Source organism: Ranitomeya imitator, chromosome 9 (genome assembly GCF_032444005.1).
Source record: "Ranitomeya imitator isolate aRanImi1 chromosome 9, aRanImi1.pri, whole genome shotgun sequence".
In the NCBI taxonomy this organism is placed as follows: domain Eukaryota; kingdom Metazoa; phylum Chordata; class Amphibia; order Anura; family Dendrobatidae; genus Ranitomeya; species Ranitomeya imitator.
Window position 1 is genome coordinate 24,131,623 of NC_091290.1, and position 14,558 is coordinate 24,146,180.

At 45.2% G+C, this 14,558-nt stretch overlaps 1 protein-coding gene and 1 pseudogene across 4 annotated transcripts in view; both read right to left on the reverse strand.

The window, feature by feature from the left end:
- Positions 1-406: 406 nt before the first annotated feature.
- Positions 407-14,558, reverse strand: part of DHCR7 (7-dehydrocholesterol reductase) — a 35,640-nt gene continuing 21,488 nt past the window's right edge. For all 4 annotated transcript variants that reach the window (XM_069740095.1, XM_069740092.1, XM_069740093.1 and 1 more), the window contains exons 7-8: positions 2,792-2,923; positions 407-1,625 (exon numbers count right to left, since the gene is read on the reverse strand). In XM_069740095.1, the coding sequence (XP_069596196.1) occupies positions 1,161-1,625; positions 2,792-2,923 (597 nt within the window). In that variant the 3' untranslated portion in view covers positions 407-1,160. The remainder of the gene's footprint in view (positions 1,626-2,791; positions 2,924-14,558) is intronic.
- Positions 2,931-10,829, reverse strand: LOC138649576 (palmitoyltransferase ZDHHC1-like; annotated as a pseudogene).

Consider the following 14,558-nt stretch of genomic DNA (forward strand, 5'->3'; position numbering starts at 1 on the left):
TAAGGTAGACATAACCAGAAAAAGAGCAGCCCTCACAAAACATGTAAGCTGGGGGTATCAGACTTCGCAGAGTCAATTGCCGTCCAACTGTAATCTGTAAACAGATCAGCACTGAAAAAAAAGGAAGAAAACTGCAATGTGTGCACAGAACTTTAGTGGAATTATCGTTCACAATTTTGTACAAATATATTCACGGTAATGCACACAGCGCCCCATAGTTCTTCACTACATTGTCATGCAAGATTCATCTTATAAAGCTCCATAAAGAGTCATATATATATAGAGAGAGAGAGAGAGCGAGAGAGGCTATATCTATAGTGCTCCCAGTGGGAACATGCCACAACTGAAAATGTGATCAGAAACAGCCTTAGTGTATTATTAAATTTGGAATGATGACACAAATAAGTAAAAAGTGTTTTTTTTTTATTCAGGAAAAATCTCAAATGAACTGTACAAGAGGCAGACGCGAAACAGCATGTCATCCCAACACTTTCCGGAAACATAGCTGTGCAAATATTATGTATGAGGTGGGTTACAAGTTAAACTGTACAATTAAACATAAAAAATAATCTTTACTGGTCCAAACATCTGTGCTAATTAACGTAATTCATATTCTATCTTTATTATTACATCTATACTGTGTTTCTTGGTCTGTCTTCAGTAAGCTCCCCCTAGTGGAGGCTCGAGAGACTTTTAACTAACTATACAACTGTGAAAAAGAATTTGGGGCTGTGTATATAAGAAATAAAAAAGTTTGGCCCCCCTTAAAGATATTGTATAAAATGAATTTGCACAGAGTTCTGGTTTTCTGTAGAATAATAATAAAAAAACAAACAAACATATCCTCCAGTACAATAGATATTACTGAACTTTTGCTGAAAACTAAAGGCGGCAGTTGAGTGTTCGGAGGCTCAGTCTTGTCTATAAAGAAGGGTTTCATTGCCGTTGGGGAAACCGTACATCCGAGTATACAGAGCAGAGCCGTTTAATGGCATATGGAGCATGTGGTCCCCGCCAGTACGCTTTAGTTATTAAAGCAGCTGTGATCCATGTGGTTAAAATCCTTCACTTCTTAAAAAACTGATCTGTATCAGTCGCAGTTCCAAAAAAAGCATGAACATCTGCGTTTTTCCCTGAAATATATATTTTTTTAACATATTCTAAAACACACCGGGCAGCAATCTGTATTGCACCGCATCGGTATATTGCTTCCAGTCCTTCCCATACTTGCTGGAGCATCGGTGCTCGTCACGTATACAGCGATGGACGAGCAAGATGGTCATGTATATGATATAGAAATAAGGCAGGAGATGATCGAAGCCGCAGGCTATGCAGTATGACAGCGCGCCCATCAAGTCTCCAGTGTAGTTGAAATGTCGGGCCACCCCCCAAAATCCAGAGATCATCAGTTTGCTGTAATGCCTCTTGCCATCTGCTGAAGTGTAAGAGCATTCAATATATTTGGGCTTTTTACCCCAGATCACACAGTTGCCGTTGGTACGTCTAAACAGATCCTTCTGATGGTTAGTCATCCTGAAGATGTAGTATCCGGTCAGACCGAGTAGTAAAACTCCTACAGCGGCAGGTGTAGATAGCTGGACTGGGTTGTACACCAAATATAGACCCTGAAGATATAAAGTGCACAGTGTTAGTATTTGTGAGTTTCATGGATCGCACTCATACCTATGATATTCTATGAAGCTGTGCACGTCTGATTTTTTTTTTTTCCTGAGACATCATGGTCCTCGGGAAATATAGGAGACATGTCATACTTTGATCCAAGTGTCAGATCAAAATCAGCAATGCAAAACTATGGGTCCGATTTTCACGGACTGATGGAAAAAGTGGAGCAACTTTTTTCCCCCCCCCCTCCGCATCCAAGAAAAACTGATGCCACTCTGATCAGAATAATTGGACCGTTTTTCTCATATGTGGAGATCAAGATCGCGTGACCCTATCCTTTAAAGGAATTTTTCAGTCTTTTTTTTTTTTAAATAAATAAATCTTAGGCTAATTACACATGCATTAGAGGCTACTGTGGCGAGAGTATGTTCATGTATGTCCATAAGTGTCCAGAGTCTTGATGGATGCTGAGGCATTCGTCCATAATAGGAACATTTTATATAATAATATATAATATTACCGTATATAAAAAAAAAAAAGTTTGCCATGCTTTCCCATGCCTGAGAAAAATGAAATGGAATGGAGATGCCATACCAGGCAGACAGAAGCCAAAATGACACTTTTTGGAATGAGGATCTATAAAAAATATTGACGTGCATGGCAGAAACTTTTAGCCTAACTTATTGTATAATAAAAAGTTATGTTATTTTACAATATTGTTTATGCATCAATTCCTTATAATTATCAAGATATAGCTTTAATTAGCTACTTTTAAATGATGGATCTGTACTGGCCATGTGATGTTCCCCGCGGTAAATGATGTGTTACAGTACAAGGGTGTAAAGAGTTTGTACCTGGCTAACAAAGCACCACAATATAATTTTTTTTTTTTTATTGTGCAAGGTTTTTTTTATAAAAAGGGAAAATGTACAAGTTTTATTTACTGGAACTGGAAAATCCTTTTAAAAATACAAGAAATTACAATGTCACATCTAAGTAAGCACAGCAGTCAATCACAGCTGCTGCAGCTAGTGATTGACTGCAGTGGTCATATTACTATTTCCTACAGAAGCATTGAGGAAGTATCCAAGCAGCGGTAGGAAAAAGATAGGCAGGGGAACAGGTAGGTGAATATACTTTTCTTTGGAAAATTACAAAGCTGAATTACCTGTAATGTGTAGAGGAAGGGCAACCAGACACAATCTCCCCATCCGAGGTACCAGCCAAAGTGGTCATGACAAATGTCTATTGTCTTCAGGTACCAGGCTTCGTTCCAGAAAAAATCCACAACGTAGATAGCCTGGGGATAACAAACCGCCACACCATCAGATAATGCTACAATAATGCTGCTCATAAAAATATTGTACAATTCGGTTTAGATCTCCTGCCGTCAATGATGTGTTGCATGTTAGCCCATCAGTAGCTGGCTAACCACCAGCAGACTAGAGTAGTTTACATAGCAAAATGAACAATTAATATTATGTAATTTTTTAACTATTTTTTTAATGCAACTTTTTGCTCACTTTTATCATTTCAGGCTGTGGAAAGACTAACTATAAAGTCCTGTTCACATTTCACATACATCTATTATATCCAAAGGATCACCACGCACCCAACATATGCCAAAAGTGGGGCGTGCAATATTATTCGGCCCCTTTAACTTAATACTTTGTTGCGCCACCTTTTGCTGCGATTACAGCTGCAAGTCGCTTGGGGTATATCTCTATCAGTTTTGTACATCGAGAGACTGAAATTCTTGCTGATTCTTCCTTGGCAAACAGCTCGAGCTCAGTGAGGTTTGATGGAGATCGTTTGTGAACAGCAGTTTTCAGCCCTTTCCACAGATTCTCGATTGGATTGAGGTCTAGAGTCTGACTTGTCCATTCTAACACCTGGATAATTTTATTTGTGAACCATTCCATTGTAGATTTTGCTTTATGTTTGGGATCATTGTCTTGTTGGAAGACAAATCTCCGTCCCAGTCTCAGGTCTTTTGTAGACTCCAACAGGTTTTCTTCAAGAATGGTCCTGCATTTGGCTCCATCCATCTCCCCATCAATTTTAACCATCTTCCCTGTCCCTGCTAAAGAAAAGCAGGCCCAAACCATGATGCTGCCACCACCATGTTTGACAGTGGGAATGGTGTGTTCAGGGTGATGAGCTGTGTTGCCTTTATGCCAAACATATCGTTTGTCATTGTTGCCAAAAAGTTCGATTTTGCTTCCACATGTTTGGTGTGTCTCCCAGGTGGCTTGTTGCAAACTTTAAATTACACTTTTTATGGATATCTTTGAGAAATGGCTTTCTTCTTGCCACTCTTCCATAAAGGCCAGATTTGTGCAGTGTACGACTGATTGTTGTCCTATGGACAGACTGTCACACCTCAGCTGTAGATCTCTGCAGTTCATCCAGAGTGATCATGGGCCTCTTGGCTGCATCTCTGATCAGTCGTCTCCTTGTTTGAGATGAAAGTTTAGAGGGACAGCCGGGTCTTGGTAGATGGTAGATTTGCAGTGGTATAATACTACTTCCATTTCAATATGATCACTTGCACAGTGCTCCTTGGGATATTTAAAGTTTTGGAAATTCTTTATGTATCCAAATCCGGCTTTAAGCTTTTCCACAACAGTATCACGGACCTGCTTGTTGTGTTCCTTGGTCTTCATGATGCTCTCTGTGCTTCATACAGAACCCTGAGACTATCACAGAGCAGGTGCATTTATACGGAGACTTGATTACACACAGGTGGATTATATTTATCATCATTAGGAATTTAGGACAACATTTGATCATTCAGAGATCCACAATGATCTTCTGGAGTGAGTTTGCTGCACTGATAGTAAAGGGGCCGAATAATATTGCACGAACCACTTTTCAGTTTTTGAATTTCCACAAAGATTTAAAATAACCAATAAATTTTGTTGAACTTCACAATTGTGCTCCACTTGTTGTTGATTCTTCACCAAAAATTTACATTTGATATCGTTATGTTTGAAGCATGATATGTGGGAAAAGGTTGAAAAGTTCAAGGGAGCTGAGTACTTTCGCAATGCACTGTGTGTATATATATATATATTACAATTGGTCACCATCTGCTGATTAATAATTATACAGTGGCATATAGGGCAGCATGGTGGCTCATTGGTTAGCACTGTTGCTTTGCAGCGCTGGGGTCCTGTGTTAAACTCCCACCAAGGACAACAAATAGTTTATATGTTCTCCCTGTGATTTCACGGATTTCCTCCCACACTCCAAAGACATACAGATAGGGAATCCAGATTGTGAGCCCCAATGGGGACAGTGATAATAATGTCTGTTAAGCACTGTGGAATTAATGGCACTATATAAGCAATGAATATTAATGTCGAAGGTATATATCTAGAAACATGCCCATCACTTCGTTTTCTTTTGACACCTTTTGGTTGGCTTACTTTTTTTTTTTATAATATAAACAAATTTATTAAGAATAAATGATTATATGACTTCATATAAAAAAAAGGTTATAGCTACTTATTAGCACAGATGGAGGGCAAAGCTTCTGCATTAGAGATGGAAAGAACCTGCTTTCCTTCCATGCTCGTGGACACCCACATATTTTGTAAAGTGATTTGTGACAGTCTTGTACTTTGAGTTCATCGACAAGTCCATTGGACACAAGTTTTCCACTGCTCTCACTGACAAATACAGATCGAGTTTTTGGAAGTAATTCAAACTTTTGCAAAGCGACGGACCAGAAGTAACTTTGTCTCGGTCCATGATCAGCAGGGGCGGATTATCAGAGGGTCAATATGGGCGGTAGCCCAGGGCCCAGTGGTCTGGGGGGGCCCTGGGCTACCGCACAGATTGACCCTCTGATTATCATCTGTGAATGCCAGCGGCCGTCGCCGCCAGCATTTATGTGCCCCCGCCGTACCCGGTGGGCAGAGAGAGGGGGCCCGCATCGGGCCCCTTCTCATCTGCTCACCGGGCTCCTTCCGGCGCTGTGGCGGTTTCCTATTGACGTGCGGGCGCTCGCCCGCACTTCAATAGTTAACAACAGCCGCCAGCCAATTCGAGGCTGGCGGCTGATGTCGGCCGCAGGCGCACACATCGCCGGCGTCTGACGTCATTGTCAGTCGCCGGCGAGTGTGCTCTGTTGGAGGGAGCTCAGCGCTGGAGCGCGGACAGGTGAGGAGACTTTGTTTTTTGTTTTTATAACGGTGGAAACACTGAGTGCAATGCTGGAGGACACTGGGGCAGATTGCTGGAGGACACTGGGGCAGATTGCTGGAGGACACTGGGGCAGATTGCTGGAGGACACTGGGGCAGATTGCTGGAGGACACTGGGGCAGATTGCTGGAGGACACTGGGGCAGATTGCTGGAGGACGCTGGGGCAGATTGCTGGAGGACGCTGGGGCAGATTGCTAGAGGACACTGGGGCAGATTGCTGGAGGACACTGGGGCAGATTGCTGGAGAACACTGGGGCAGATTGCTGGAGGACACTGGGGCAGATTGCTGGAGGACACTGGGGAAGATTGCTGGAGGACACTGGGGCAGATTGCTGGAGGACACTGGGGTAGATTGCTGGAGGACACTGGGGCAGATTGCTGGAGGACACTGGGGCAGATTGCTGGAGGACACTGGGGCAGATTGCTGGAGGACACGGGCAGATTGCTGGAGGACGCTGGGGCAGATTGCTAGAGGACACTGGGGCAGATTGCTGGAGGACACTGGGGCAGATTGCTGGAGGACACTGGGGCAGATTGCTGGAGGACACTGGGGCAGATTGCTGGAGGACACTGGGGCAGATTGCGGGAGGACACAAGGGCAGATTGCGGGAGGACACTGGGGCAGATTGCGGGAGGACGCTGGGGCAGATTGCTGGAGGACGCTGGGGCAATGTTAGAGGACACTGGGGCAGATTGCTGGAGGACACTGGGGCAGATTGCTGGAGGACACTGGGGCAGATTGCTGGAGGACGCTGGGGCAGATTGCTGGAGGACACTGGGGCAGATTGCTGGAGGACACTGGGGCAATGCTAGAGGACACTGGGGCAGATTGCTGGAGGACACTGGGGCAGATTGCTGGAGGACACTGGGGCAGATTGCTGGAGACACTGGGGCAGATTGCTGGAGACACTGGGGCAGATTGCTAGAGACACTGGGGGAAATGCTGGACATACTGGGGCAGATTGCTGGACACACTGGTGGTAATATTCTGGACACACTGTCTGGGGGCAATGCTGGACGCACTGGGGCAGATTGCTGGACGCACTGGGGCAGATTGCTGGACACACTGTCTGGGGGCAATATGCTGGACACACTGGGGCAATATGCTGGACATACTGGGGCAGATTGCTAGACACACTGGGGCAGATTGCTGGACACACTGGGGCAGATTGCTGGACACACTGTCTGGGGCAATGCTGGACACACTGGGGGCAGATTGCTGGACACTGGGGCAATATGCTGGACATACTGAGGCAGATTGCTGGACACACTGGGGGCAGGACTGGAGGCATGGGCATGATTGGAGACACGGGGCAGAATGAAAGACATGGGGCAGGATTGGATCATGGGGCAGGATGGATACGATACAGATGGGGCAGGATGGGGAGATCATATGGGGTAGAATGGATACTCATGAGGGCAGGATGCGAGAACATATGGCTGGAGCCAGGAATGAGACACACGGGGCCAGGGTGGGGAATATTATTACCATAGGGGCTAATTAAGGGATATTATTACTGCAGTGATGTATTTATTTTATTTTTTGAGTATACTGTTTTAAATGGGGGTCGGTCCTGTTACTGTGCAGAGTGACACTATATCGCCTTTTTTCTTCATGTGGTGTAATGTAGAAGTTGTGAAAAATTAAGTAATGTGTTCTACAAGCGGAGCTTGAGATAACTGTGTTATTTCCTGCAGAAACGAGTCCTGGCTGGAAGAAATGATGGCGGTCCGTGCTGGATGAAAGATGAAGGACTTCACCTAGAGACGTCACTGGTGAGTCAGTGTTACCTATACACTGACACTATACACTGTATACTATATACAGAGGTCCTGTGTATAATACCACCAGTGATCTCTGTATTACCTCTACACAGACACTGCATACTAAGTACAGATCTCCTGTGAATACTGGCACTTATGGTGATAGTATTGTGTTGTTGTTTTTTACTGATCAGTATTGTAGTATTCAGTCACTATGTGGTGGTAATATGTGGTCTGGACATGGTGTTGTGGTATTTGTCCCTTGTATGTGATATTTGGTCGCCAAGTGGTGGTAATATGTGGTCTTGACATGGTGCGGTGGTATTTGTTCCTTGTATGTGATATTATTCGATCACTGTGGTTGTAATTTGTGGTCTTGACATGGTGCGGTGGTATTTGTTCCTTGTATGTGATATTATTCGATCACTGTGGTTGTAATTTGTGGTCTGGTCATGGTGCGGTGGTATTTGTTCCTTGTATGTGATATTATTGGTCAAAATATGCCTAAATTGTATTGCAGATTTTAACAAATATTTAATAGGTTACAGTAGAGTAGGGCCTGGCCATTTTTCTGGAATAATCTGGTTCGGGTATATCATGACCCCCGTCACATGACCCCCGTCACATGACCCCCGTCACATGACCGGGGGGGAAGGGGCCCACAGTGTCTGAACAGCCCGGGGCCCTGGCTACCCTTAATCCACCCCTGATGATCAGATTCGCTTACTGTGTCTGTGGGGCTTCTTGGTGTGAGAAACAGGTTTTCACTCATAGAAGAGCTACCATGATGCGACTGGGCTACTGGAATTTCTTCCATGGACTCCGCAGAATCAGAATGATATTCTGCTGGAGGCCCGGCAGCCTGATTTGGATGCAGGGTAATGGGAGCCAAAACAGGTAAAGACCTTGATGGGAACTTAGGACACTGAGCAGCCAAATGGGGAGGTGTTGGCGACACCGGAATGTCATTGTCTTCATTAGAGGGAGGAATGACACAAAGGCCTGGGATGTCACTTCAATGTTTATTTGAGTCTTCAAAAGTGATTTTGTTGCTTTTTGTCCTTTTCTTCTTCTTCTTCTTTGGTTTTCTCTGTTCTGGTAATGTTTTATGGTCGAACTCAGGGTTTCTGTTCTCATGGTCAGCATTCGGGGGCACCGGTGAGTCTATTTAGTGATCCAGACGATGGACCCTCAATCATAACATCTGGATTAGTGTAAATAAGACTCCCGCCATAACTCTCATTCTGAGCTCATCCGTGTGGGTGGTGTTCCCGCAGGATCCATGTCTCTGCAGGTTGACTTCACCTCCTGCTTCTGCCGCTGGTGCATTATATATTCATAAGTGCTAAGTTTGTTCCACAAGAGGTAGATGTGAAAGCAGAGCAGCTGTCCTATCAGCAGAATCATAATAAGCCCCATCACTGACACCAGAGCGACCAGGCCCAGAATGTCAGATGCTTGAGTTTCCACTGGGGCTGTGGGCAGAAACAGAAACCACACGTCTGAAAGGTTCCGGATGGCTTCGAAATGCAGATCACTCCTCAACACCGCTGGTCCAAGGAAGTATGCAACAAATACCTAGGATGAGATTGTGCTCAGCAGGACGGTGCCCAGGAATGGAGATATAAGACAGTTGAATAACAACCAGTAATTTTTTTCTCCCACACAGTTATTGAGCCATTTGCAGTGGTCGTCAAAATTATTGACGCATTTATTGCACAAGCTGCAGTGCTTTGACTTTGCACCCACATCCACCTCACAGACGTAACAATGCATGTTTTCAACGACATGAGCATGCTTGGTCCTATCGAATACAGGCAGTGGACCAGGGGAGTTCTTGGCACATACATTTTCATCTGCTGGATCAATGATAACAGCCAAAAAATGGACAATACAATGTAAAGTGAACAGAACTCCCATATAAACATAGCCAGCAGCCACCCAATGCCGAGGCAAGAGTGGAACGAGAATGCTAAGTCCCTGATGAAGAAGGTCGTATACCTTCGAAATGCATTGGTTACCCCTTTTGGTCCTAACGCCGCTCCGTAGCTTTGTGACGTCATTACCGCGCAGCCGGATGAAGCACCGTGGATCGTGGGACACGGACGGCTATCCACCATATTTAGGGTAAGCGCTAAATACCACATATACCTGTGCTATTCAGATGTAACAATGCATGTTTTCAACGACATGAGCATGCTTTGTCCTATCGAATACAGGCAGTGGACCAGGGGACTTCTTGGCACATACATTTTCATCTGCTGGATCAATGGTAACAGCCAAAAAATGGACAATACAATGTAAAGTGAACAGAACTCCCATATAAACATAGCCAGCAGCCACCCAATGCCGAGGCAAGAGAGGAACGAGAATGCTAAGTCCCTGATGAAGAAGGTTGTATACTTTCGAAACGCGTTGGGTTACCCCTTTTGGTCCTAACGCCGCTCCGTAGCTTTGTGACGTCACACGCGAGCAGGTTCTGGCAGCCATTTTTTTCAGCTGTATCCAGGGACGCCTTCGGACGTGGCTCCCTTGGTATCACACAGCTGAGGCGCTCTCTGCCTCCTACCGCTAGCAAGAAGCAACTTACATCCAACCCCCTGCCTGTCCATTACCGCGCAGCCGATGAAGCACCGTGGATCGTGGGACACGGACGGCTATCCACCATATTTAGGGTAAATACCACATATACCTGTGCTATTCACGGATTAGTAAGGGATGGTTTTTATCATTGTGGTCTTTCGTGCACACCAGGCATCAGTCCTTTTTTAATAAGAGTAATATCCAGCTGAATGATTCAAGCAGTGAAGCAAGGAATTAACTCATTAACCAGTCCCACTAGTTCATTCCTAACGGAGACTCCTTGGACACAATTTTTTTTTCCCCAAGCGCGGCTTCATATGTTGTAGCATTGAATCATATTCTTTACAGAATTGGCACATATTCTGTTCAGATTCTAGCAGCTGGAGGCTGTCCTCCTTTCTCTACGAACCCTCCTACCTGGGGTAGTCAGCCTACCAAGTGGTGAGCACCACGCCAGTGTGACTCAGTATTTGAGAATGCCAAATCCGATGATAGTGTACAGAAGATAAGTGAACCAGCCCATGAACTGCAAAGGGTGCGCAGGCCAACTCCAGCCATTTCCCCGAGAGTGTTGAAGGGGCTCTGTTGCAGCGTCCATCCCTTCCTTGTCGGGCACTGTCTTACCAGATGGCTTCCTGCAGATGGTCATCAAAATCACCTTGATTTCTCGCCTCCAGGAGGCTTCTGACTGGTAGGAAAGTTACTGACATTTCTTCCAGAATGGAGTGTTCTGGCTTACACGCATCTGGGCATTTCTGAATATAACGATACATGAATATCAGGAGTAGTGTACAGAATATGTTATATATAATGGGATAAAATCAGACTAAAACTGATGGGTGATTTAAAAGAGGAGCAGGAAAGTCGAGGCTGGAGAGCTATCCATGCTCTTAGTACAGTGTTAATCCTCTGTAGATTTCACCGCCTGCTCTGGGCCAGACTGCACACAGTGAGGCTTAAGGTACCTTCACACTGAACGATATCGCTAGCGATCCGTGACGTTGCAGCGTCCTGGCTAGCGATATCGTTGTGTTTGACAGGCAGCAGCGATCAGGATCCTGCTGTGCCATCGTTGGTCGGAGCAGAAAGTCCAGAACTTTATTTCGTCTGTTGTGAATTCTGTGGTCAAGCTCCCTCCTGTGGTCATGAGTGGTACTTCGGCTGGTTCTGTCTATGAGCTTCCTCTGGTGGATGTGAGTGGGGCTGCGGCTTCTGAGTTTCCTTCCTCAGGTGACGAGGTTAAGTCGTTAGGGGCTGCTCTATTTAACTCCACCTAGTTCTTTGTTCCTGGCCTCCAGTCAATGTTCCAGTATTGGTCTTGCTTTCTCCTGGATCGTTCTTGTGGCCTGTCTGCTCTGCATAAGCTAAGTTTTGCTTGTGTTACTTTTGTTTGCTATATTTTCTGTCCAGCTTGCTTAATTGGTTTTTCTTGCTTGCTGGAAGCTCTGAGACGCAGAGGGAGCACCTCCGTACCGTTAGTCGGTGCGGAGGGTCTTTTTGCCCCTCTGCGTGGTTGTTTGTAGGTTTTTGTGCTGGCCGCAAAGCTATCTTTCCTATCCTCGGTCTATTCAGTAAGTCGGGCCTCACTTTGCTAAAATCTATTTAATCTCTGTGTTTGTATTTTCATCTTAACTCACAGTCATTATATGTGGGGGGCTGCCTTTTCCTTTGGGGAATTTTTCTGAGGCAAGGTAGGCTTATTTTTCTATCTTCAGGGCTAGCTAGTTTCTCAGGCTGTGCCGAGTTGCATAGGGAGCGTTAGGCGCAATCCACGGCTACCTCTAGTGTGGTATGATAGGATTAGGGATTGCGGTCAGCGGAGTTCCCACGTCTCAGAGCTCGTCCTATGTTAGTAACTATCAAGTCACTTTGTGTGCTCTTAACCACTAGGTCCATTGTGGTTCTGAATCACCTGTTCATAACAGTACTGGAGGCCCAAAGTACTAATGCTTCTCAATAGAGGGAAAAGAGAAGTTCTGAGACCATTTTTTTTTCTCTGTACTGTGTTTTGTCTTTCTTTTCCCCTAGACATTTGGGTGGTTCAGGACACAGGTGTAGTGATGGACATTAAAGATCTGTCTTCTTGTGTGGATCATCTCACTGCAAGAGTACAAAATATTCAAGACTTTGTGGTTCAGAATTCTATGTTAAAGCCAAGAATTCCTATTCCTGATTTGTTTTCTGGAGATAGAGCTAAGTTTCTGAGTTTTAAGAATAATTGTAAACTGTTTCTGGCTTTGAAACCCCGCTCCTCTGGTGACCCAGTTCAACAAGTTAAGATCATTATTTCTTTATTACGTGGCGACCCTCAAGACTGGGCATTTTCCCTTGCGCCAGGAGATCCTGCATTATGTAATATTGATGCGTTTTTTCTGGCGCTCGGATTGCTGTATGATGAACCTAATTCAGTGGATCAGGCAGAGAAAAATTTGCTGGCTCTGTCTCAGGGTCAGGATGAGGTAGAGATATATTGTCAGAAGTGTAGGAAGTGGTCTGTGCTCACTCAATGGAATGAATGTGCGCTGGCAGCAATTTTCAGAAAAGGTCTCTCTGAAGCCCTTAAGGATGTCATGGTGGGATTTCCTATGCCTGCTGGTCTGAATGAGTCTATGTCTTTGGCCATTCAGATCGGTCGACGCCTGCGTGAGCGTAAAACTGTGCACCATTTGGCGGTATTATCTGAGCATGGACCTGAGCCTATGCAGTGCGATAGGACTTTGACCAGAGCTGAACGGCAAGAACACAGACGTCAGAATGGGCTGTGTTTTTACTGTGGTGATTCCACTCATGCTATCTCCGATTGTCCTAAGCGCACTAAGCGGTTCGCTAGGTCTGCCACCATTGGTTCGGTACAGTCGAAATTTCTTTTGTCCGTTACTTTGATCTGCTCTTTGTCATCCTATTCTGTCATGGCATTTGTGGATTCAGGCGCTGCCCTGAATTTGATGGACTTGGAGTATGCTAGGCGCTGTGGGTTTTTCTTGGAGCCCTTGCAGTATTTTATTTCATTGAGAGGAATTGATGCTACGCCTTTGGCCAAGAATAAGCCTCAGCACTGGACCCAGCTGACCATGTGCATGGCTCCTGCGCATCAGGAGGATATTCGCTTTTTGGTGTTGCATAATCTGCATGATGTGGTCGTGTTGGGGTTGCCATGGCTACAAGTCCATAACCCAGTATTGGATTGGAAATCAATGTCTGTGTCCAGCTGGGGTTGTCAGGGGTACATGGTGATGTTCCTTTTCTGTCTATTTCATCATCCACCCCTTCTGAGGTCCCAGAGTTCTTGTCGGATTACCGGGATGTATTTGATGAGCCCAAGTCCAGTGCCCTACCTCCGCATAGGGACTGTGATTGTGCTATAGATTTGATTCCTGGTAGTAAGTTTCCTAAGGGAAGACTGTTTAATTTGTCTGTGCCTGAACACGCCGCTATGCGGAGTTACGTAAAGGAATCCTTGGAGAAGGGTCATATTCGCCCGTCGTCGTCACCATTGGGAGCAGGGTTCTTTTTTGTGGCCAAGAAGGATGGTTCGCTGAGACCTTGTATTGATTACCGCCTTCTAAATAAAATCACGGTCAAATTTCAGTACCCCTTGCCGCTGATGTCTGATTTGTTTGCTCGGATTAAGGGGGCTAGTTGGTTCACCAAGATAGATCTTCGTGGTGCGTATAATCTTGTGCGCATTAAAAAGGGCGATGAATGGAAAACAGCATTTAATACGCCCGAGGGCCATTTTGAGTACCTGGTTATGCCATTCGGGCTTTCTAATGCTCCATCAGTGTTTCAGTCCTTTATGCATGACATCTTTCGAGAATACCTGGATAAATTCCTGATTGTATACTTGGATGATATTTTGGTCTTCTCGGATGATTGGGAGTCTCACGTGAAGCAGGTCAGAATGGTGTTCCAGGTTCTGCGTGCGAATGCTTTGTTTGTGAAGGGGTCAAAGTGTCTCTTTGGTGTTCAGAAGGTTTCATTTTTGGGTTTCATTTTTTCCCCTTCTACTATCGAGATGGACCCTGTTAAAGTTCAGGCCATTTATGATTGGACTCAGCCGACATCTCTGAAAAGTCTGCAAAAGTTCCTGGGCTTTGCTAATTTTTATCGTCGCTTCATCAATAATTTTTCTAGTATTGCTAAACCGTTGACTGAGTTAACCAAGAAGGGTGCTGATGTGGTCAGTTGGTCTTCTGCTGCTGTGGAAGCTTTTCAAGAGTTGAAGCGTCGTTTTTCTTCTGCCCCTGTGTTGTGCCAACCAGATGTTTCGCTCCCGTTCCAGGTCGAGGTTGATGCTTCTGAGATTGGAGCAGGGGCTGTTTTGTCGCAAAGAAGTTCTGATGGCTCGGTGATGAAACCATGCGCCTTCTTTTCCAGG